We start from the raw sequence: 25518 nt of genomic DNA, 5'->3' as shown, positions 1-25518 counted from the left end.
GGGCCCTGGGTGGCCTTGGGAAGGTTGGGAGGCACCGATCCGGCTCTCCTCCCGGTTCTGCAATTTGAGAGAAGTGTGTCAAGTTGTTTAAGGGGAGTGTCGTCCCTGAAGCCAGCATCCTGTTCCCTACAATGACCAGCCAGATGCCTTTGGGAAGCTTACAAGCAGAGCACAACAGCCAGCAGCCCACCTCTGCTGCTTTCCTTCCAGTATAGTGACAAACCTAGACAGCATCCTAAAAAGCAGAGACATCACCTTGCCAAAAAATTCCCATATATTTAAAGCTATGGTTTTCCCAGTAGTGATGTATGGAAGTGAGAGCTGGACCATAAAGAAGGCTGATCGCCAAAGAATGGGTGCTTTTGAATTATGGTGCTGGAGGAGACTCTTGAGAGTCCCATGGACTGCAAGAAGATCAAACCTCTCCATTCTGAAGGAAATCAGCCCTGAGTGCTCACTGGAAGGACAGATCCTGAAGCTGAGGCTCCAATACTTTGGCCACCTCATGAGAAGAGAAGACTCCCTGGAAAAGACCCTGATGTTGGGGAAGATGGAGGGCACTAGGAGAAAGGGAAGACAGAGGACAAGATGGTTGGATAGTGTTCTTGAAGCATGAGTTTGACCAAACTGCGGGAGGCAGTGGAAGACAGAAGTCCCTGGTGTGCTCTGGTCCATGGGGTCACGAAAAGTCGGACACGACTAAATGACTAAACAACACAAGTGCCCCTTAACCTCGATGTTCCATTTAGGTACCACAGCTAACATTCACGGATATCGTGAAGCGAGATGATTTAAACCACCGCCCTCCCAGAGCCTGGCGCGCGGCAATGCAGAGCAGGTCAGGCAAACAGTTACGTCTCCTTGCTCCTCTCACCATGATTTTTCTGCTGACGCATTCCACACCCGCTGTGCCTGGTGGATCAGCTTCTGTCGTCTTATATAGCCCATGTGCCCAGCCAGAGATAGTAATCCAAATGCAGCCCCAGAGCTCAGCATCCCTAAGATGATAAAACCGGCCTTGGTCATCCTAGCACGTGGAATGCCCAGAAATGAGACTGGGGAGGAATCTCATGAGCTTCAGCTGCCCTTATTCTTTCCAAAGCAATAGTTCCTGTTTCTTGAAACTTATCCCTGCAAAGTCACTTCTGCCCCTCTATTTGTGGTTCACGGCATTTGGAAATCAGTGGGTAGGCCCCTTTTAAAGTACAGTGGTACCTCGCAAGACGAATGCCTCGCAAGACGGAAAACTCGCAAGACGAAAGGGTTTTTGGTTTTTTGAGTTGCTTTGCAAGACGATTTTTCCTATGGGCTTGCTTCGCAAGACGGAAACGTCTTGCAAGTTTGTTTCCTTTTTCTTAAAACCGTTAATACAGTTGCGACTTGACTTCGAGGAGCAACTCATAGCACGCGGTGAGGTAGCCTTTTTTGAGGTTTTTGAAGACTTTGCTGATTTTTGAAGCTTTTCCAAAACTTTTTCGACACCGTGCTTCGCAAGACGAAAAAAACCGCAAGACGACAAAACTCGCGGAACGAATTAATTTCGTCTTGCGAGGCACCACTGTAAATATTATTGTATTGTCCTTGGGGCAGGGGGAATTAGGGCAGCCAGAACCACCAATGACATCAGCGTAGCATTAAGCAAGTGTAACTTTATGAATTTGAGCTTGCTTTGTCCTCCTCCCTCCTGTTGCTTTTTTCCTCATGTGCTGTGTCTGCAGGTGAGCCTGCAGAAGTGATTTTTGCAAGCCACTCTGAAAGCCTTCTTGGCTAAAAGGCCATGATAAAAATACAAAGCAGAATTTCCCCAACACAACACATTTTTGGATGTCATATTCATTAGTTATATACATTTTAATGCACACTTTACCACAATCTATCTATTTTTTTGGTGCACATTACTTGGCTGAGGAACCGCACAACAAAATTCAGAAAACTGAATTTCCAAGGACGTGTTTCGGTTGTTAATTGTTCTGGAAAGAGTGGATTGGGTACGTTCTCCTTTAAATGTGAGACAATGGAGTATGCCTCCAGGGTGAAGTCAAATTGCTGAGGAAGTAACATGCACAAAAATGGATATACTAGGGTAAAGTGTGCAGAAATAAATGCACAGATTGGTGAAAACAGCGTACGATGAAATTTCACGATGAATTTCACGATGAAATTCATCGTGTAAGAAAAAATTGCTTCAGAAAGATGTGCATCTAGGGTAAAAGTTGAATACAAAGATGTGTGATTTAGGAGAACTCCACACTATAAAATGCTGATGGATTTTCATGAGGACTTGCTTGGGGGAAAAAAGTGATGCAGAAATTAGGAGAGCTGACCCGCCCCCTTTTCAGTTCTCCTAAATTATGCATCACCTAAAAAAAGCAAGTCCTCATGAAAATTCACCAGCATTTTACAGTGCCCCACTGCAGCCTCTATAACATACCCACAAGCCCCATCCAGCTGTGATTTAATGGGGGACACCAATGCTGCTAAAGGCCTCTCATTTATGGCAAGTTTAAAAGGAAAACCCCAAATTCCACCATCAAGGAAGCTCGATCCCAAGCAATCGTGGCAAACATGTCTATGCCAATGGCGCAGTTCATAGCGATGGCAGACCCACTGATTCCTGATCACCTTTGGCAGGCCCCAAGTGAACAAATTCTGTTCCTCTTCTCGTGCGTATAACATGGGTAAGTCAAACCTCTCGTTTTTTCCTTATATACACGGCTAATTCTTGTTGCTTTTGCTCAACATACAGTATGTACAGTCCCACTAAGATGGCGCCGAGGTAAGACGCTCTTATCGGAGCTCAAAGAAATCTTTTAACTAAATGCCTTTGTTGCTGGCTCTCCTCCTTCCTTTGGATTTTATTTCCTTTCACTACTTCGCTGTGCTTTTGAACATCTTATCTTATCCTCCTCGGTGCCGGGACTTAATGAAGTTAATGAAGTTTTAACGAAGGCTCTCAGACATTCCCTCCCGGGCATTAAGGCACTCCCTCCCAGTTTCTCGTTGACTCCTCGTGACAAACTTATTCCGAGGATCTTTAAGGACTTCTAATGGGCTTTTAACCTTAAAAACTACAAATTCATAAAACCACAAATTTCTCCCACCACCTCTAACTTCGTGGACCCCCAAACATCTCAGTTGTTTTAACAAACTGAGAAGAAGGGGGGGGGATACTTCAAAGGAGTGCTCTAATTGGACCCAGTTTTTAAACTCCTCGCAGCAGCCCAGCCAGGACTGAATGAGAAGTGAATGAGATTGCGCCCTGAGAACTTTAGCACTCTATCACTCTATTTAGAAGTCTGATCTCATTGACTTAAGAAGAATCTAGCAATGAGAAGAGCCAAAAGACTCAGGTGTCCTGATACAGAAACTGACGCAGAGCCCTCTGGTTTCAAACAGAGTAATCTAGATAATTACCTGCTACCTCAAAAACAGCACATATCTCCTCCCAAAACCTTCCTCAACTCTTTACATGGAAAGACAGTTGAAGAGATATCCCTAGGAATAAATGAGGACAAGACTACTACTCCCATAATCGAGGCACAAGCACTAATTGATAGAAAGGTGGAGCTGCTGGAGGAATGCTGCCTATTGACTGCTCAAACAGTTCAAAAAATCTTTGAACAATTACAAAACATCTCCAAGAAGCTGGATAACCCAGATGAAAGGAGGCAACTTACTCCCTTTTTGCCATCCTTAACAAGCCCTGGAGATAAACAGACCAAATACAAATTTATACCTCTAAACCAGCCAAAAACCAGAGGAAGCCCCCCTCACTCAGTCAACCTGATACTGAGGCCATGTGAGATTGTTCTCCACATTTTTCCATATAGAGGGCCCCTACCTTACTGGGAGTCATCCTTCTGGGCCAGACATCATCTAAATCTGCTCCTAGGCCTTGAGGGTGGAAGCATCGACTTAAAAGCAGTCAAGAGGCTCACTAACGATGGATACTCCAAAAAAGTACTACTAAGATTTGGTAGTCATAGAATTCCAACCAAAATCTTAAGGGAAAAGGCTCATTTAGCCCAGAAAGGAATTATTCCGCGTCGACACTTTGAAGATATATCACTCAGACCATTGATTGCATCTAAAAGACAGAACAAGATGAACAAGGCCATCCCACCAGACGCCGACATCTGCCCTACTCCCGTGGAAGAACCCAGTAGATGGGAGAAACCGCAGCCAGCTACCCGGGAAATCATGCAAGAAAAATCCAAGCTCCCAAACCATGCGACTGTAGCATCAAATAACAGCCTTGCCCCTGACACAATAGACTGGACAGTCCCAGAAGAAGAAGATCTGCTGAGTAACTTTACCAAGCTACCAGATAAAGAACAAATAAACATACTCAGTAAATTGACGAAACTACAGGCCAGATTGACCGAAATTCACCAACAAGGTCAACAAAATGCAGTAGAAACAATACACAATCAAACTTTACACTTACCAGCCTTCTCCCCAAAATGCATAGTCAAAAAGAGAGCTACTAATGGAACTTTCAAATGTATAGATGCAGAGCTTCAAATCCAGCCTCCTTTAGAATATGAAAGGGCAAGGAAAAACTCCAGCAATGAGACCACAAATTCCTGGCTGAGATATCAAATACTAGCTCCAAACGAAATAGGTACCCCTTATTTAAGTACTACAAAGGACTCTAACATTGCCGAACAAAAGATGACCTCCAACAGACCTGACACACTGAGCCCAACACCAAATGAGGCCAAAGAAATGGAAGTAGAGACTGAAAACAGTCCTACTGTCCATAACAGACCACCAACCACAGAAATTTCTCAGGAACAAGGAACAGTTAAGGAAGAAAATCAAGAAAGGGAGGAAATTTTAATTTCCCGCACTTCAAAAAAGAGTCTAAAAGATCCACCATTATGTTCCCCACCGAAAGCAGCAACAAATGGCTGTATCTGCACAAGACAAAATCCCTCGCTGGACTCAATAACAGAACTAGAATGACTAAATGCTGTCAACCAGCCACCAACTCAAAAACGGATTCTACGCTTGCTGTCCTGGAATATTGCAGGGTGGGGAAACAAAGACGGAGACCCAGACCTAATGAACTTCTTTAAAGATTTTGAATTAATACTTCTACAAGAAACATGGTCAACTAGAGATATTAAAATCAATGGATTCACCTCCTATACGAAACCCGCACTGAAAACAAACACGAAGGGCCGGCCGAAAGCAGGGTTCTGTTGTATGATCAAAGACAACTTAGGGTTTGAAATCAAGCAGCTAGAAAAATGCTTACCACTTGCACAAGCTCTACTTTTAACCCAAAAAGACAATACTTTGCTACTTGTAAATGTCTATATCCCCCCAACTAAAAACAACAGCAGCAGTGAAAATTGGTCACAACTAACCTTTTATATAGAAAATTTGACCGATAAATACCCAAATGCCTCACTGATAATAGCAGGTGATTTTAATGCCAGAGTGGGAACCAACAATGAACAACTATGTAGCAAACTAAATTGGAATACTGATAATGATATCGCACATGCCCTGAAAATAGGACGATTCTCCAGAGATAGGGTTGTAAACAACGAAGGTCTACGCCTACTTGAATTATGTAACAACTTTAATTTGCAGATTGTGAACGGTTCAACAAAAGGCGATAGAAGCGGGGAGTTTACATACTTCTCCCCCCGAGGATGCAGTGTCATCGACTATATTCTTGTCCCTTATAATATTATAAATTCGATCATGGACCTCAAAATTGGAACGCGTACTGAAAGCGACCATCAGCCATTATCGTTGTCTATTAACTTAAAGGTCGAAACCAAAATAACCAAGTACAATATCACAGAACCTTCTCAATACAAACAAATGACCCAATTAAAATGGTCCCAGGAAATGAGTGCAGCAGTGGGGCAAAAACTTACAGCCAACCTGAGAAAACAAATATTATCCAACTTAAAGACCACTAATTCCCACAGTGATATTCCGAAAATTTATAATGAAATCTTCCAAATGTTCGTAGAGCTTAGTACTCCACCTAAAGTTTGGGTACTTAAACATAGCACTAGCCCTTGGTTTGATGATGAATGTTTCCAGCTAAAAAGAAAACTGCGCCAAATATTTAAAAATAATCGCACTAAACTAGAGCCCTCTTATCTTGATGAAAAAAGAAAATATCATTACATTCTGGCCGAAAAGAAACAGAAATATGCAACCCAAAAATGGCTACAATTACTCGACTCAATTCAGAGTAAAAACAACAAAGCGTTCTGGAACCTAGTGTACGGAGGATTGAAAGCCGAAAATCAACTAACTCTACCACCAATTGCAGGATCCAAATGGTCCCAATACTTTACATCTGTATTTAACAATCTACACAGTGAACCTAAAGGAAATGAGACCACTAAAAATAAAATCAATAAACTCCAGGAGTGGCCAAGGGTAGAAGAAGAGGAAATTAGAGAGATAGTTAAAAACTTCAAATCGGGGAAATCTCCTGGGCCAGACGGTCTACCAATAGAATTATTCAAGACCTATATAGATTGGTGGGCAGAACCCTTAGCTCAATTGTTTACTCTCATAGATAAATATGGGATCATACCTGAGATATGGCTAAGATCAATAATTATCCCAATCTTTAAAAATGGCGACCCAAAAGAACCAAGGAATTATAGACCGATAAGCCTACTATCAGTGATAGGGAAAATCTACGCTAAGCACCTCTTATCTAAACTCCTTACCTGGATGAAAAACCTAAATTTACCAGGGAAAGAACAAATAGGTTTCTCCAAAGGTTGCTCTACATTAGACCACTGCCTTATACTTATGCATTTGGTTGAAAAATACAGATCCCAAAGGCAATCTAAGATATATGCTGCTTTTGTGGATTTTCGTGGTGCATTCGACTCAATTGACCGCCCAAAGCTGTGGAGGAAACTCGCAGAATTAAAAATTGATCAGCGCTTATTGATTCTAATACAAAATCTATACTCTTCCAATACCTGTCAAGTCAAACTTAACACCAAAGGTCACCTTTCATCAGACATCCCAAACTCGAAAGGGGTAAAACAAGGGTGTATTCTTGCCCCCTTTCTATTTAATTTATTTTTATCAGACTTGCCAGATCACCTTCAAAAAATAGAATCACATGCCCCTAAACTTAATCAGAAACCAGTCCCTCTCTTATTATACGCAGACGATGCTGTCCTACTATCATTAACAAGCTTGGGTCTGAAACGTCTTATATCTTCTCTGATCCTTTACTGTGAATGTAACAAACTCTCTATAAATTATGAGAAGACAAAAATTTTGGTCTTCTCGAATGGTTGGAAATTAGAGAAATGGAAAATAAGAGGGCAAGAAATCCAACAAGTGAAAATCTATAGGTATCTGGGAATCTTATTCCAGAGCAATTTAGGGTGGGCAAGTCATCGCACAAATGCCATAAAACAGGCAAAGTGCACCTCATCAGCAGTTGCCCGTTTTTATTATCAGAAAGGCAATCAATTTATTCCTGCGGCCAATCAGATATTTCAAACAAAAGTGCAATCCCAGATATTCTATGGAATCCCGCTATGGGTCCAAGCATATAACAGTGATTTAAAAAAGATTCACTCCAGCTTTCTGAGGCGTATTCTTGGACTCCCAGCTGTGATCAAATATGAAACAATGTGTGCAGAAATAGGCATACACACAATGGAATATTGGGCCTGGTCCACCTCAATAAAGTACTGGTTACGCTGCCATTTTCGCTGCCCTCCATCAAGTCTGCTCGCTGATTTGCTCAAAGACTCCTATAAATCAAGATGGTATCAGTACCTCGAAAAAAAGATTGAATCTTTAGGCATCGAGCTGGAGCCCCTGTACAATTCTAATGAGCAATACATTTTCCATAATATCCTAATTAGACTAAAGGATGTCGAGAGACAAAATATTATGGCAGCTGTAAACAAAATTTGCTCCCCCATATTCTATGATTTAAATATCTTAGACAGCAGAGCCAATTATGTCACTAAATTAATAATCCCAGCCCAACGTAGGGCTTTTATGCTGGCCCGTTTGAATGTTTTTCCCTCAGCATTTGTCAGGGGAAGATATCAAAACATTCCCAGAAACAAGAGATTCTGCAGATGTTCTATGAATGTCCCGGACACTGTAGAGCATATTCTCTTTCATTGCCCATTGTACAGTACGCTCCGTCAACGCGTGCTGTCCCCTCTTTTGGGTGGTCTGGAACCCCAGCAAGGTGAATGTGTGGGATTCTGCCTATCCGACGTTGACCAAAGGGTAACGGCGGGGGTAGCCGAGTTTTTGGTAGCAGTCCTCCAAGGAGCAGGTTAACAAGGAAAACCACTGATTTTATATGTATATATATAAATATGTATGTAGCCAACTGCTGCCTTTCTATATATATTTCAAGGCTTTTATATGCTATTTTCTCTTTTATGGTTTTATTTGCATAATGCCTAATAAAGGTTTGATAAGTAGTATGTACAGTAAGCCCGCAACTTGCTCAGCGGTCACGTTGCGGGGATCACGCCTGAAGCGAAAATTGCCTATACTCAAAACACATTGGGTGCAATGGCAGGTGAGATTGCTAATGTCTTCCCCCCCACAGATGCCTGCCCCTTTCCACCCCCTTTGACTTTTTTAAACTTATGTTTCACCAAGTACAGTGGTACCTCGGGTTACATACGCTTCAGGTTACATACGCTTCAGGTTACAGACTCCACTAACCCAGAAATATTACCTCAGGTTAAGAACTTTGCTTCAGGATGAGAACAGAAATCATGCTGTGGCGGCGCGGCGGCAGCAGGAGGCCCCATTAGCTAAAGTGGTGCTTCAGGTTAAGAACCGTTTCAGGTTAAGAACACACCTCCAGAACGAATTAAGTACTTAACCCGAGGTACCTCTGTACGTGGGACACTCAGAGTGGGTGTCCCCCACTCTGTAGGGGGGACACGGGTGGCGCTGTGGGTAAAAGCCTCAGCGCCTAGGGCTTGCCGATCGAAAGGTCGGCGGTTCGAATCCCCGCGGCGGGGTGCGCTCCCGCTGCTCGGTCCCAGCGCCTGCCAACCTAGCAGTTCGAAAGCATCCCCGGGTGCAAGTAGATAAATAGGGACCGCTTACTAGCGGGAAGGTAAACGGCGTTTCCGTGTGCGGCTCTGGCTCGCCAGAGCAGCGATGTCACGCTGGCCACGTGACCCGGAAGTGTCTCCGGACAGCGCTGGCCCCCGGCCTCTTGAGTGAGATGGGCGCACAACCCTAGAGTCTGTCAAGACTGGCCCGTACGGGCAGGGGTACCTTTACCTTTACCTTTTTTACCTCTGTACGTAAAGCTGAATGAGCACAATTTAAATGAGTGTAAATTTCAGCCTTACTGCACTACTATCAAGTTGCCTGTGTGCTTGATCATTTCCTGCTCAACCTATATATATTCCCACTTATTATCTATATATTAACACTTATATTCCTGCATTGCAGGGGGTTGGACGAGATGAATTCTACAGTTCAATGATTCTATGATCACAAAGAGCATCGGAAGTCCCCGATATGTTTCCATGTTGTTTTTCGGTCTCCAGCACTACTGAGAAGAATTTCAGCCCTCGACAATGTGTTTTCAGAGACCAGCCTAATATTTGTCCTCCTGCGGGTTAAGATTTCAGTTTTTACAAACGACTCTCTCAGCTGAAATCTTTACCTTTAGCCACACACAGAGAACGAGAGGGGAGGTCAATCATTTACTCATTGTAACTCATTTACACTATGGCATGGGGGGGGTGTCGTTCCCCAGCTGGGCTCTGCATGTTTTGTGGAATACAAACAATGCCCTGGCCTTTGAAACATGCAGCTACATCATAAAGAGAAATCTCTTTATAACTTTTCTAAGGAGCTGGAGGAAATGCCCATGGAGCCCATCATTTATTCTCACAGCCCAGGGTTTACCTATTACGCTTTTGTGTCGCAGCACGGATTTGAACTCGGGTCTCTGCCCAGAACGCTGCACCAGAATGGCTCCTAGTAGCATCCGTTACGTTTTTAAAAAGAACACAGGTCTCCACCAGGAAAAAAGACAGAGGCAACATAATTGTACTGAGACGACGCAAAATTCAGCTTGCGTGTCTCGAGTGTGATATAATTTGGGTGCCTCTCTAGGATGCAAAACCAGGTTTGATTCACTCAAAGGTTGAAGTAAAAACAAGCCCTTCAAACTTACCCTTCATCACCCATTAGCAACCCGGAGGCCAAACCCATTCAAGCTGAAACTATCATTTGCGAATATTCTAAGCTCGCCAACACTTGCAATTTTTGCCATTCTGAGTTTGGAATTTATAAATTCAAATCTTTGTGGTTGCACTGCATGCAGCACACTTGCCATCTGTGGTGAAATATTAAATACAGTTGCATGTCATCTGTCAGATGCTATATGACTGTTTTCCAATGTTCTCAATTTTTGAGGTAAAATACAATGCCAAATGCTATACAGTCGTACCTCGGGTTACATACGCTTCAGGTTACATACGCTTCAGGTTACACACTCCGCTAACCCAGAAATAGTGCTTCAGGTTAATAACTTTGCTTCAAGGTAAGAACAGAAATCGTGCTCCAGCAGCGTGGCAGCAGCAGGAGGCCCCATTAGCTAAAGTGGTGCTTCAGGTTAAGAACAGTTTCAGGTTAAGAACGGACCTCCAGAATGAATTAAGTACTTAACCTGAGGTACCACTGTAGATATCAAATATTCACGGATATGCCCCAAAATGTGAAATATTCAGGGAAAATATGGAGGTTTAGCAGCACAAAACATTTTGGGAAACAGGAGAAATCGGGGAAACAAATTTGGGAAAATTGGGGGAATAAATTTGTTTCACTTCTAATTCTAAGCATCCAAGAAAAATGATAATAAGTGGCAAAGCAGAATTGTAGATGATGGCAAGATTGGGAGCAGCTACTTTTATCCTTCAGAAAGAAGGGAAATGCTTCAAGAGAACATAGTTTTTAAGCCTAGCATCCACCATGCAACTATTCGAGGGACACAAATTGCACATCTTTTTCTTATCATAGTAAAGGCTTAAGCTGAGTTTTCGGTTAGGTTGATATGCAGATTCTCTAACACATGTCAGAATTGTGGTTCATTGCTTCTCCGAAAACCTTTGAAACATGGTGAGTCACAGAGAGTTCCTATATATGGCAATTCCAAAGACCCGCTTGCCATGAGGGATGGGCATATCTTTCAATTTTGGTTCCTCTCAGTTCTCATTTCCCCTCTCTTCTGTTCTCCACATTCCCACATCCCATTTCACCCCCCAAAAAATCCTCACGAAAATTCATTGTCGTTTTAGTGTGATTTCGCTCCTAAGAGACACATTTTTGTATGCAATTTACACATTTCTGCAAAGCAATTTCCCCTAATATCATGCATTTTTATATACTGTATTCACGAATATATACATTATTAATTTTTTGCACAAGCTCCTTTTGTTCACATTACATTTTACAAATAAGGAGAAGTGCAAAAGTCCAAGGATCATCATGCGTCAGTTTTTTGTAGTGTTTCGGAACGTGCAAATCGGGGAGGTTCACCTTTAAGTGCAACCCAAATTGGATTTCTTCCCCCATCCCTACTTGCCGTGCCAAAGTTAAAACTGAAAAGTCACCCTGAAGTGGACCTTGCTGCATAACAAAGGCTGTCTGAACTGGTTCTGAACTGGCAAATTCAACAATCACTCCAACTCTGAAATGCAGAGATGGATTAATGGATGCAAATAGGAAAGCGTCTTAATGTGGCGACACAGTGAAAGCAATCGTGTTAAGAGTGGAAATCTCGCCAAATAAATTTAGAAGGACAAAATAAGTGCAGTCAGACTCCTAACAGACAGATACTTCTATGTTAATAGCAGATCTTAACAGAATGAAAAGCCACCAGCATCTGAACCTGTTTCCAAATTCTAGCATCCCACACAAGCAGAGCAGAAAGTTACCTTTGTGCTAGAATTGAAACAAAATTGAGGAATGTAGGAAGGCAGGAGCCTCAGTAAAATATTCCCCAGATTATTCACCTGTCTTCCCAATCATGGGCAATGTGGTTCCTTTTCATATAAGTGAAGGAAGGGAATAAACACTAAAGTAATGCATTCAATACTTATTACTTGAAAACGGATCACCAAGATGGGAAATTGTTTCAAGGTATATCCCCCAAACATCTAGAAGGTAAAATTTCAGGGAAGGGGCTTGCAATGTTCTCTGTTTCTTTCTTTTCTTTTTTAAAATGGTGGTGATTTCCAATTTGTACTCCAATTTGTTCACAATTCACCAGCTCGGCTACACTCTGGGAATGAACGAAATATATTTCTGCTGAGAATCCCATGGACTGAGCGAGAATGTTCAAGCTCTAACCTGTTTGCAAAAACTGCGACACATAGCGAATCACAGTGGGCACCACGTACAGTGAGTTACATGTGCCCATCTCATGCCACGCTCCCTGCAAATAAATGCACACCTGTTCCTTGTCTCCTTATCTTTACGAAAGGATGGACTACTCTTAAAATAACCTTTGGCTTCTCCAGTTCTTAATGAACAAAAACGTTAATTAATATTTTAACTGTGTTTCTCCAGCCCTTAATTTATAACATGTAGAGTTGCAGTTTCAGCCTGGAATATATAAACTCCAATACCTTAATTAAAAGCATATGAGGATCAGGCTTCAAGCTGGAATCTGAAAGGTTCTGCTCTGCTGTCCTGTGTTTTTAACCCCGGTGTTTGAAACGCTCTTGTTGATTTCTGCTTTATATTCGGAAGTTTGGGTTTAATTTTCATGGTTTCGTGATACTATATAGCCCATCATTGGATAGGTAACAATGAGGTCTGGAACACTTTTTAAAGACAAGCAAATAAAGATTGGAACCCCAATTCTAACTCCCCGGATTCCAGTGCTAAGGCAACCAGAAGTAAAATACTACCCGTAGCTCACAGGCAGATGAAGAAGAAGAGGAGGAGTACAAACCTTTATTAGTCACTTCCCAAGCCACTTCGAAGAGTAATAAATCCTCCACTGGGAGATCTTCGTCTTCCCACTGCGGAAGCCCATTGAGAGAGGTGACGGAGAGCGATCGTACCAGAGGCATTGGTGATGCTGGGGCTATTGCTTGGGTTACACGGCACAACTCAGTCCTTACAGCCTTTATGCCTTTAAAAAAAGAAGAAGAAGATATTTTCCTCCTGCTGCTGGGAGTATCTCCTTGTTTAGCACCGCCTGGAAACAAAGCCCAAAGAGGTTTCAAGAAGAAGCGAAACTTGCCCAGAGAGCTTGACAGCTAATGAGTTTTAGAAAACGGCCTGACCCACCAGCCTTTAAATTGGCTCAGCAAAATCCCCCCGGCTTGTCCGAAGAGGCTTCTGCTGCTGCTGTTATTGCTGGCTGGAAGGGGGAGGGGGTGAAATCCAAGCTGTCCGGCGAGGGCAAGAACGGGCCCCAGATCAGTAGTAAAGAATTGCCACCGGACTCATCGCTCAGCATTCCTGAAAGCCCCCAGACTCAGGAATAAGCCAAAGGGCTGTGAATTGCCTTAAGCCAATCCTGCAGGAGGGAGGTGTCTGCCTTAATGCCACCCAGTTGGAGCCCTGCCCAAATTTCCAGAGAGGCACGTGGAGAAATCCCAGATCAAAACTCTTCCCAGAGGTGTGGATGTTCTGCACTTCAGCGATCATTTATTTTATTTTATTTTTTTATTTCCCCCCTTTTATTTTTTAAAGAGAAGAATAATACATTATTTCGAATTCAACAGTAGCAAAGGAAAAAAACCACAGCAATTGTCACATCAATTCATTACAATTCACCGATTTTAACAATATATAAATAGTAATAGAAAAATTACACAACATCACTTTTGACTTACTGAAGTTTTCGTATTACACTTTTATCTCTTTATCTCCTTCTTAACAAATCAAAAAGAGGAAGACCAAGACACAAAAAAAGAGAGAAGGAAGAAGAAAAAGGGGAGGGGAAGGGGGAGGTAAGGAAAAAAGAAAGAAAGGGGGAGGAAACAAAACAAAATAAACACATTTGACTTTCGATTAGACTCACTGTATTTCTAACATTTCTACTATTTTTTCACCCACAGTTCCAAATTATTGTATTACTTTCTTTGTTTTCGTCTGCACTTCAGTGATCAAAGATAAACCTACATCCCAGGCCGAGGCAAGCGGGATTTGAATGCATTCTTGCAAATCAAGCTGATACAAATATATTTGCCATCTTGGCATGATTTATCCTCCTTATTGTAGACATAAAAGGTAAAGGTAAAGGGACCCCTGACCCTTAGGTCCAGTCGTGGCCGATTCTGGGGTTGTGGTGCTCATCTCGCTTTATTGGCCGAGGGAGCCGGCGTACAGCTTCCGGGTCATGTGGCCAGCATGACTAAGCTGCTTCTGGCAAACCAGAGCAGCGCACAGAAATGTCGTTTACCTTCCTGCCGGAGCGGTACCTATTTATCTACTTGCACTTTGACGTGCTTTTGAACTGCTAAGTTGGCAGGATCAGGGACCGAGCAACGGGAGCTCACCCCGTCGCGGGGATTTGAACCGCCAACCTTCTGATTGGCAAGCCCTAGGCTCTGTGGTTTAACCCACAGCGCCACCCGCATGGAAGAGTACCATCTCTGAAATCAAGTCTTCACCAGCCTGGTTCCCTCCAGATGTTTTGAATGACAACTCGGACTGATAGGAGTTGTCGTCTACAACATCTGAAGGAAACCAGGTTGGCAAAAGCCATCTTAGATACATTGCCATACATTGCCAAGATCCGGCCGTCGGAAGCAGTGTCTGGGTGGGAATCACTAGAATGTCCAGGAAAATCCAGATGTAGATTTTGGTGAATTTCCTTTAAAATAGTTCAAAAACGTCTCTCTTTTTTGAGATTATTCACGAAAAGCTCAAAAACCTTTGTGTCCAGATTTTCACTTATTGAAATTTGGCAACCCTATCTTAGATCATCCACAACTAGCAAGCTAAATGAAGAGGGGTCCCTCTAGCGGACTATGGATGTAAAATAATATTTTCTTTGACTCTCAACATAGTATAGTTTTTTGTTTTGTTTTTAAGTGTGCATATATTTAGGACTGAAACTGGAAATCAATGACTGTATCTCCTGATCCTAAGTAATAAATAAATAAAAACATATGAAGAGGTGAGAAGGAGAGGATTGGATTTGGTAAATCACGTTGGGTCTGTAGGGCTAAACCTTTATTTCTATTTTCTTTTATGCATTTATTACCCAAGATGCTCACGGTAGCAAGTTTGGATCTCCTCCTCCTCATTTCCTCTGAAGACAGTTCGGAAACTTCAGGCTAGTGGAGAATTTAGCAGTTGGGTTGCTCACCGGAGCAAGATGGTTTGAGCATATTACACCGATCCTGGTCTGGCTGCAGTGGCTACCAGTTACGTAGTTTCCGGGCCCAATTCAAAGTCTTGGTTTTGATCTATAAAGCCTTAAATGACTCAGGACCGCAATACTGCAAGGACCACCTCTTCCCATATGAACCTACCCGGACCCTGAGATAATCTTCTGAGGCCCTTCTTCGAGTGCCTCTTCCTCAAGAGGTGTGGAGGGTGGCAACACGAGAACAGGGCCTTCTCTGCAGTGGCTCCCTGTCTGTGGAATGCTCTCCCCAGAGAAGTTCACCTGGCGCCTTCATGATACACCTTTAGGCACCAGGCAAAATCGTTCCTTTTTAACCAGGCGTTTGGTTGACCTGATTGACATCCTATACCCTTTTAAAATGTGGCTCTGGTGTGTGTGTGTTACTGGGTTGTTGTTTTTATTTTGAGTATATATATTGTGGTTTTTATGTTGATCTTTTCTGTGAACCACCCTGAGACCTCCGGGTATAGGGCGGTATATTAATAATAATAATAATAATAATAATAATAATAATAATAATTTCCCCTCAAAACAACCCTGATCTAAGGCCACCCCATGAGCTTTATGGCTGAGTGGGGATTCAAACCCTGGTCTCCCAGCTCCGAGCCCAACACTCTAACCACTAGGCTACACAGCATTTCCATCAAGAAAATTCCCTACATGAAGATGCTATCATCCATGTTAGTTGGGGCGGGGGGAAGACGTATAGTATAGCTCCCCTTCACTCCCAAGGATGGTTATACTGGTGGGAAAAGCCCAAGCAGACATCAATCATCATCATCATCATCTTATTTATTATTTATGCCCGCAGCCTCCCTTTTTGGGGTTATTCTTCCTCTTAGACCAGACAGCCCACTCCAGATTTTGGGTGGTGCAAGCGGCTGCCCCGCACAGGGCTGAGGGGGCACATAATAATAATAATAATAATAATAATAATAATAATAATGCAACCTACCATATTTTTCGCTCCATAAGGCGCACCACTCTCTCTAGCTCTTCTGGCTTCTGGGGTAGTGGCGCAAAGCCTCCGCAGGGCAGCGGGCTTCCCCCGCCAGGCCCGACAAGCTCTGGGAGTATTCCCCACCTCCCGCAAAAGCCCACAGGAGCCGCACACCCTTTAAGGAGCACACGGCTCCTGCGGGCTTTTCTACGAGGAGGGAGAAGGGACTGACTTCCCCCACCTCCTGCAAAAGCCCACAGGAGCTGCACACCCTTTAAGGTGTCAGTCCCTTCTCCCTCCTCGGGGAAAAGCCCGCAAGAGCCGCGCGGAGCTTGTGTGTGGCTCTTGGGGGCTTTCCCCGCCTGCCTCCCCCCTGCATTCGCTCCATAAGACGCACACACATTTCCCCTCACTTTTTAGGAGGGGAAAAGTGTGTCTTAAGGAGCGAAAATATGGTATATTTATTTATGTAGGTACCTATTCCAAGTGGGGGGTGTGTGCCAATTTTGTCCTTGCTCAGTGCGCCATATTACCATCCTCGCTATAAAGGAGGTCACACAAGTACCCTTGATGCAAAATGCTTAAGAAAACACATCAGCTCAACTCAAGAAACAAGATTAAGGGTACATATTGAGTCAGGAATGTATTAGATAAAATGCAAAGAAATATACAATAATAAGAGTACATTCATTTGTAAAAAAAGTATATACAACGAGATTGATAGGAAGTCTGTAGTGTTGGTACAAATATTATTTTGAAATGGCTTTATGTCTTTGTTCTTTCTTTGTTCTTTCTTTAGGTACATACATTTGGTATATAAACTTCGTATAAATGCTGGAAATTGTATTATAATATGCCCTGTAATGTAATATGATAATGTATACATATGTGACATAAGAATGTTAATAAATTTTAAAAAGGGGTGGAAAAAAGAAAAACAACAACAAGAAAACACATCAAGGGTTTTCATTGCTTTGGCATACCAGCAGAGGTCACTACACACCCATTTAAACCTATTGCCTTACCACTGGAGTCTTGCCACCTTTCTAGTCCTGAATTATAGGGGAAAGATCAGATATAGCTGAGTGATAGGGCAGCGACTTTGCATCCAGAGTCAATCCCTGACCTCTCCAGGTAAGGCCAAAATCATGGAGAATTTCTTCTGCCAGTCAGTGTAGATGGACCAAGCATCTTATTCCGATGTTCCTATGAGCCTTGAGATATGTGCTTCAGGAGGATGGCTGGCGGAAAAAACGACTTCTACAGATTTACGCCAAGCCGCTTTCGATGTCAGCCTAATTCTCTCCCTTCCGCCACTCCCAAGTTGCATTCCTTTTATGTCATCCACGTGCATCTAGCGCCATTGGTGATGACTTTCCTATGGAATTCTCTGATAGGAACAGGACTTTTAGAAGATCTGTGGCAGCAATTTCATCATGAAGCACAAAAAAAAATAAGTAGCCATCCATGTTGATTCATGAGAGAGAGAGAGAGAACGTTCAAAAGCCACAATAGGGCAAAATGTTGGCACCAATGAATACATCACAAAAAGGGGAGCAAGTTTGTAAGATATCTGGGGCAATTCTTCTGGCAGGACATCAAACAAAGAAACCAGGGAAGGGAGGCGGAGGGGGGAAAGCTAGAGATGGATACAAAGGATTTTTTAAAATTAAATGCTAATGGTGCATTCTGGACCAAAACTTCCTCAACAGTGTCCTGGAGGATGACGTCTGCAAGAAGATGAACTGAGAAACAGGCAAGAAGGGCTCTTTCGCAGAAACACTCTGAATTGTGATTGAACCTTAGGAACAAAGGATGCTGCCTTGGACCAAACCAGACCATTAGCCCATTCAGTTCAGCACCATCTGTCTGCATGCAGAGGGTCGCAAGGCCAGCTGGCTAGCCCCAGCTGGGTCATCGCCTTCCAGCCGTTCTGCTGCAAAGACCCATCGACCTCTGCTCCGACGTAAATCAGTGACCCGGGCTTCAAAGCCAGGGCACACTATCAGCAGATCAAACTGCACACATAGAATAGGCGTGAGGCTTGTGAAAGCATACTACAGCTACAGATTTATTAATCATAAAACAGGACAAAGAAACGTGTCGTCTCTCTCGACGTCTTGAGAGACAGGAAAAACAAAAGCTATACACACAATGTTAAAGATATGGTTTTCCCAGTAGTGATGTATGGAAGTGAGAGCTGGACCATAAAGAAGGCTGATCGCCGAAGAATTGATGCTTTTGAATTATGGTGCTGGAGGAGACTCTTGAGAGTCCCATGGATTGCAAGAAGATCAAACCGATCCATTCTTAAGGAAATCAGCCCTGAGTGCTCACTGGAAGGACAGATCCTGAAGCTGAGGCTCCAATACTTTGGCCACCTCATGAGTAGCGAAGACTTCCTGGAAAAGACCTTGATGTTGGGAAAGATTGAGGGCACAAGAAGAGGGGGATGACAGAGGGCGAGATGGTTGGACAGTGTTCTCGAAGCTACCAGCATGAGTTTGACCAAACTGCAGGAGGCAGTGGAAGACAGGAGTGCCTGGCGTGCTCTGGTCCATGGGGTCACGAAGAGTCGGATACGACTAAACGACTAAACAACATATACACAATGGAAGTTCCCAGCATACTATGCTGGAATGTAAACAGACATGTGACACACAACAGTTCCACACGTCTGCTCCTTAAGGTGGAATGGAAATCTCAACACCACCTACACTGACTGGCAGTGGCTCTCGGGATTCCAGGCTGGGTCCATTCCAAGCCCCACCTGGAGACACTGGGAAATGATCCTGGGACCTTCTGCCTGCAGGTGCATTCAGGTCCTATTTAATGATGCTGAAGGGTGAGACTATATGTGTCCATGTGGGCAAGGGATATTGGATATAATAATAATTGGCATCATGGGAAAAGTTATGGAGGGAAGATTTAAAATTCACAGCATGTTGTACGCTGAAAGAGAAGTACCGTATTTTTCGCTCTATAACACGCACCTGACCATAACACGCACATTGTTTTTAGAGGAGGAAAACAAGGGAAAAAACATTCTGAATGAAACAGTGGATGTATCATTTTTGTGCTTCATGCTGTGGCCACAGACATGTGATCTGATGGTGAATTTGGGGTGACCCAATGCAAAGATCCTGAGGATCCCTGTGGATCCATGCTTTTTAACCACGTTTTTGCACCATTGCAGCCCCAGGCAACAGTGGGTGCGTGATTTTTTTGGTGCAGGCTGTAGCCATGGACATGCTATGTGATCTGATGGTGAATTTGGGGTGACCCAATGCAAAGATCCTGAGGATCCATGTTGATCTATGCTTTGTAACCACATTTTAAGTGGGGAGCGAAGGAAAAACAAAGAAGGGACATGAGAGGGGTGTGCAGAGAAGCAGCTGGCTAAGAATGCTGGAGAGGGATAACGGGTGGGAGGAAAGATAGGCAAAAGTCCCCCCCCCCAAGCCAGCCATCTCTCTCTCTCTCTCTCTCTCTCTCTCTCTCTCTCTCTCTCTCTCCCCCTCCCTCCCTCCCCCCTCTCTCTCCCTCCCCCCCTCTCTCTCCCTCCCCCTCCCCCACTCTCTCTCCCTCTCCCCCAGCAGCACCGGAGCACAGAGAGGAATTAGAAAGAACGACACTCTGCTTGCCTGGAGGGGCGGGGCTTTCCCTGCTCTTTGTTCCGTTTCAGCAAACACAGCAACGAAGCAGAGGAGGGTGGGCAGTAAGACCCTGAGGCAGAATGCAGGAAAGCTGCCACTTCCTCTTTTCAGGTTTCCCTTCTCCGTGAAGCGCGATTTGACTTTTGCTTGATTTTTTGGCTCCAGGGACCACACATTCGCTCTATAACACGCACAGACATTTCCCCTTCCTTTTTAGGAGAAAAAATCTGCGTGTTATAGAGGGAAAAATACGGTATATGAAGACGATGTATTGCTGGTACCCAACTCCTACTAAACTAGCTAAAATGCATAGAACTGCTACAGATACATGTTGGAACTGAAAAGAGAAAGAAGGCACATTTTGCCACACGTAAAAAAGCAAAGGTATATTGGGAAATGATTTATAATGAATTGGAAAAAATGTTTTAAATTACTTTTGTAAAAAAAAACCTGAAGCTTTCTCACTAGGAATTTTAGGTCCAGAAATACCAAAGGATCAGAAGAGACTATTTATGTATGCTACAACATCTGCGTGGATGCTACTTGCCCAAAGATGGAATGAGGACAATCTACCTACAAAAGAAGGATGGCAGGTAAAGATGATGGACTACGCCAAATTGGCGAAAATGACTGGGAAAATCAGAGATTAAGAGGTCAATAAATTTAACAAAGAATGGGGAATTTTAAAAAGTTACTTAAAAAGAACACTGTAAACAATTGAAAACATTAGCAGGATTTTGAAAACACTTGCAGTGAAGAGAGAACGATGATAAAAATTGAGTTTTAAGAAAATATGGAGAATAGGATATGATGCAGTTTGAAAAGAATATCTGGGGAAACCATGGAAGGAAGTCTGGGGATTCTGAGAATCCTATTTGTAAAATGATTATGATTTATGTATGATGATAAATGCTAAAAGTGAAAATGAATTTTAAAAAAGAAAAGAATATATGTGTCCATGAGCCCTTTGACAGCTTGTGCAGGAGGAACAAGTCAGCGGGCAGAACAGGGCCCTTCAGTCCCTGCTAGCTTCAAAATATGCCCCTTATCCAATGTGTGCTGGTGCGTCACAAGGTCGTTTTTGATAGGGGAACCAATGTCCCCACTGTGGAAGGACGTGTGGATCCAGAATTGGCCTCCACAGTCACTTACAGACTCATTGTTAAAACCGTGTTTATGGAAGTCAATCTTACTCAGCTGTAAGTGATCGCTGAAGAAGAAAAAGAAGAAGAAGAAGAGTTAAGCATGGACAATAAGTTTGCATAGGATGAGAGTCCTGGTCCTGTTCTGTTCAAACTTATAGCTGAATTCTCAGCTGAGCCCGAGAACACGGCAAGTGTTTGACTGCACTGCAAACACTGTTCAGCAGGCGGCGCTGTTGTTATGATGATGATCGGTGCTGGATTGTTTTGTGGGAGCAAAAGAGGGTTCCACTTTATTCTTGCTATTAAATCATGGTTGGTGTGAACCTCACAGCTTCATGAAGCCTACAAAAAGAGGATCGGCAAAACAGTCTTCTTCACAGAGGGCTGCTGCTTCGAGAGAGAGAAGCGGAGAGAGGCAGATAACTCCTTGACTAAGGTGAGTTCTTTGTACTCTGAAGTGCTAAGAGTCTGGCATCCATAAGGACCAGCTGCAAAAATTCTCAAGGCAGAATTAGTTCCTCAATGTTATTTCATGCATTCGTTGAGATCGCCAGAGGCATTTCTCTCATTCTTTATTGCCTTTTCCCCTAGCTTTATTTATTTGTTTTCATTCATTGATTCATTCATTCAAATTCACACCCGAGTTAGTTAGAAAGAGCTTTAGGAAAAGTTCTGTTAGAGAAATACAGTAATGCATCACTTTACTTGTGTGTACTTTGTCTAGCATTTCACGATCTGTTTGCCGCTTGTAAAATGCAAAAACTAAAGACATAATGAAAATGAATGACTGCAGATATGAATGAGATAGATGCGGTGGGGAAAGCATTTTTCATTATAAAAGTCTGTAAGCATTGCCAGTGCTTTCTCTGGGGGGTACGCATACAGCTAAACATTTTATGAATCTAAGTTTGGCCTCATTGAGGGGCAGTATTTCAATATGAGTAGGAAAATGGAGAGTACCCCTAAACATTTTTTTTAGAGGAGAAAAAGCACTGAGCATTGCTATTTATTTGTTACGGTCTATAACCTGCCTTTCCAAAACTACACAGACACACACACACACACACCAGAGAGAGAATTCAAGGTGGCTTAATGGCTAGTTGGAATTAGCTACTTTCCAGATGACAATTAAGTAAGATTGGGAAAGTTTTGAAAACTTATGAGCACCAGACCAGTATAGTGAAAAGAGTATAATATATAACAGAATCTCTGGTTCAAATCTTTTCTTAGCTGTGAACTCATAGAATGTCTGCCAGTTTTTTTAAAAACACACACCGTTTTGTTTTTTCCAATGTTAACAAACAAAGGGAAGTGAGGGGAAGGGAGGAAAAAGAATAGAATGCAATAAATTAAAAACAAAGACATCATGTATAATACTAACAGTAACAAAAACAAAACAAAAACAAGCTTTTGCCAGATTGACCTATAGCACAGAATCATTGTGAGGATACCGTGGTGTATACGCAGATTCTCCGTGTACATGGCTCTGAGTTCCTTGGTTAAAGATCAGAACTCAGAGGAACCCAGGAAGCTGCCTTCTACCAAGTCAGACCATTGGTCCATCTGGCTCAGTAGTGCTTGCACTGGCTGGCAGCAGCTCTGCAGAGTTTCACGGAGGTAGTCTTTCCCAGCCTTAATTGGAGATGCCAGGGATTGACTGACAGAGCAGATGACCCACCACTGAGCTGTGACTCTTCTCCTTTGCAAAATGCAGTAAGATGAAGAGGCTTGTCACTAACTTGCCTTCTGTCTTCTCGCCTTTCCTCACTCCGCCGACCCTTACGAATCAGGACTGTGACATGATCAGGCTTTTGCTTTTGTCCTTCCTGCTGGCAGTCATCGGTCAGAATGGGACTTGGGGGAAACCTGTTCACGGGGACATCAGATCCATCCTACAGGTTGATTTTTCAGGTATGGCTTTCATCTTATTGATCCATCTGTCTGTCCTGCCTACCTTGTCTCTCCCCTGGTTCTCTTATTCCCGGGTTGTGGGTGTTCTATTCTCTCCACCATCTAACCCAGGCACCCCCAACCTGTAGCCCTCCAGATGTTTTGGCCTACAACTCCCATTATCCCTAGCTAACAGGACCAGTGGTCAGGGATGAAGGGAATTGTAGTTCAAAACATCTGGAGGGCTGAACCCTAAGGGCATAGCAGCTTCTGGACAAAAGTCAGCTCATTCTGATCTCTTGCCACTTCAGGTCACGGCAAGCTGGTCACACGCTGGGCAGCCACCTTGAATGTGGGACTAGGACGTGGGTGGCGCTGTGGGTTAAACCACAGAGCCTAGGACTTGCCGATCAGAAGGTCGGTGGTTCGAATCCCCACGACGGGGCGAGCTCCTGTTGCTCAGTCCCTGCTCCTGCCAATCTAGCAGTTCGAAAGCACATCAAAGTTCAAGTAGATAAATAGGTACCGCTCCGGAGGGAAGGTAAACGGCATTTCCATGCGCTGCTCTGGTTTGCCAGAAGTGGCTTAGTCATGCTGGCCACATGACCCAGAAGCTGTACGCCGGCTCCCTCGGCCAATAAAGTGAGATGAGCACTGCAACCCCAGAGTCGGTCACAACTGGACCTAATGGTCAGGGGTCCCCTTTACCTTTAGAGATGAGTGGGTTTGCCCAAATTGGAATCCATTCTCTCCTTCAGGAACATTCCCCAGCTGTTAGCTCCTATGATCAGTGGTGTAGCATGTAGCGTGCCCCCGATAGGCTTCCTCATCAAGGCCAGAGCTGTGGGGAGGCAAGTAGCTCCCGGACCGGGCCTTTGGGGCTGGGGCAGTAGCAGTGCCTCCTTCTCATGGCTGGCAAAGGGACGACCATGTCCACCCCACCCCTGGTCTGTCCAAGAGGGGGCAGAGGGAGGGCACCAGCGCTGCCCACCGAGGAGGGAGGAAGAGGAAGGCAGGAAAGCACTGCCAGAGCCACATGAGTTGCCCAGGGTGCTGCACTGCAGAGACAGGAGGGTGAACCAACACTCCTGGCTTCATGTTTCTGTGCTCCCAGGTTGGAACTAGTTTGCAAGGAGAGACTCCTTGCAAACAGTGTGACGTGGCAGCTAAAAAAGCCAATGCAATTCTGGGCTGCATCAATAGGAGTATAGCATCTAGATCAAGGGAAGTAATAGTGCCACTGTATTCTGCTCTGGTCAGACCTCACCTGGAGTACTGTGTCCAGTTCTGGGCACCACAGTTCAAGAAGGACACTGACAAACTGGAACGTGTCCAGAGGAGGGCAACCAAAATGGTCAAAGGCCTGGAAACGATGCCTTATGAGGAACGGCTAAGGGAGCTGGGCATATTTAGCCTGGAGAAGAGGAGGTTAAGGGGTGATATGATAGCCATGTTCAAATATATAAAAGGATGTCACATAGAGGAGGGAGAAAGGTTGTTTTCTGCTGCTCCAGAGAAGCGGACACGGAGCAATGGATCCAAACTACAAGAAAGAAGATTCCACCTAAACATTAGGAAGAACTTCCTGACAGTAAGAGCTGTTCGACAGTGGAATTTGCTGCCAAGGAGTGTGGTGGAGTCTCCGTCTTTGGAGGTCTTTAAGCAGAGGCTTGACAACCATATGTCAGGAGTGCTCTGATGGTGTTTCCTGCTTGGCAGGGGGTTGGACTCGATGGCCCTTGTGGTCTATTCCAACTCTATGATTCTATGATTAGATGCTGGCTGCTGAAGGGACTGACTGCTGCCCAGTCCACCAGGGAGCACAACACTTGCCCCAGCCCGGGTGCCAGCAACACATGCTATGCCAAAGTCACCTGTGCTTGGCCAGCTGTTTTGCCTAACAAGGCCGGACCTTTTTGGCAGGATAGACTACATAAGTGGCTCCTCTGTTTGTCCAGATCTTACAACCATGGAATTACTAAACTTGGGTCATTCCACTCAACCACAAATACCACTACAGGCTTATTGTTCCCGAGTTTCCTCCTAGATGCAGCAGATCCAGCCTACGATTTCCAAGCCAAGAGGAATTCTTATCACTCTGCCCGAGGCCCTGAGGTTCTCAACCCGTCCGACCCGTCCAGCCTTTGCTACCTCATCCAAGAGAGCGATACCGAGAGCCAGATCTCTTGCAGGCTCCGCTTCACCAGGAGCAAATTCAATTTCAACCCTTTCGGACTGCGATTCGGGAAACGGCAGGGGGGCGTCTTGGATGCCGATACCGGGAAACTGGGTCCCCAGAGCAGCAGCAGCAAAATGCTGCAGTCCCTGCTGAAACCCAAACTGGACAGGATGATAGAGCTGTGTGGGGAGATGTGGGGAGAAGACTGTTAAGCTTTGCAAAGCAAATCCATCCCAGGGGCCAGGCATTTGTAGCACAGATATCAATAACTGGGTTAGGGAAACGATTTCAGGCACCCACAAAGAACCCTAAAAAAACCA

The 25518-nt window shown here is 44.0% G+C and overlaps 2 protein-coding genes across 3 annotated transcripts in view; one reads left to right on the top strand and one right to left on the bottom strand.

Annotated features, from left to right (window-relative positions):
* The window catches only part of GYS2 (glycogen synthase 2), a 64948-nt gene extending 51413 nt beyond the window's left edge, over positions 1-13535 (bottom strand). The window contains exon 1 of one of the 2 annotated variants that reach the window (XM_077935316.1): positions 12974-13535. In XM_077935316.1, coding sequence (XP_077791442.1) covers positions 12974-13094 — 121 coding nt within the window. In that variant the 5' untranslated portion in view covers positions 13095-13535. The remainder of the gene's footprint in view (positions 1-12973) is intronic. The other variant, XM_077935315.1, reaches the window with a different exon arrangement.
* Positions 13536-21410: 7875 nt separating this feature from the next.
* LOC144329014 (uncharacterized) lies at positions 21411-25518 on the top strand. The gene is made up of 3 exons (XM_077935314.1): positions 21411-21565; positions 22920-23040; positions 25067-25518. The coding sequence occupies exons 2-3, from the start codon at positions 22929-22931 to the stop codon at positions 25408-25410; spliced, it is 456 nt and encodes a 151-aa protein (XP_077791440.1). The 5' UTR covers positions 21411-21565; positions 22920-22928; the 3' UTR covers positions 25411-25518.

The sequence above is a fragment of the Podarcis muralis genome, chromosome 10 (assembly GCF_964188315.1).
Source record: "Podarcis muralis chromosome 10, rPodMur119.hap1.1, whole genome shotgun sequence".
Lineage (NCBI taxonomy): Eukaryota > Metazoa > Chordata > Lepidosauria > Squamata > Lacertidae > Podarcis > Podarcis muralis.
The sequence above is the reverse complement of the archived record's forward strand: the minus strand, read 5'-3'. Positions and strand labels throughout refer to the sequence as shown.

Excerpts from the sequence above, each read along its gene's own strand:
- LOC144329014 (XM_077935314.1), top strand. The coding sequence starts at position 22,929 with ATGATCAGGCTTTTGCTTTTGTCCTTCCTGCTGGCAGTCATCGGTCAG. Across the intron at positions 23,041-25,066 it reads CCTACAGGTTGATTTTTCAG|ATGCAGCAGATCCAGCCTAC; the intron begins GTATGGCTTTCA and ends GTTTCCTCCTAG.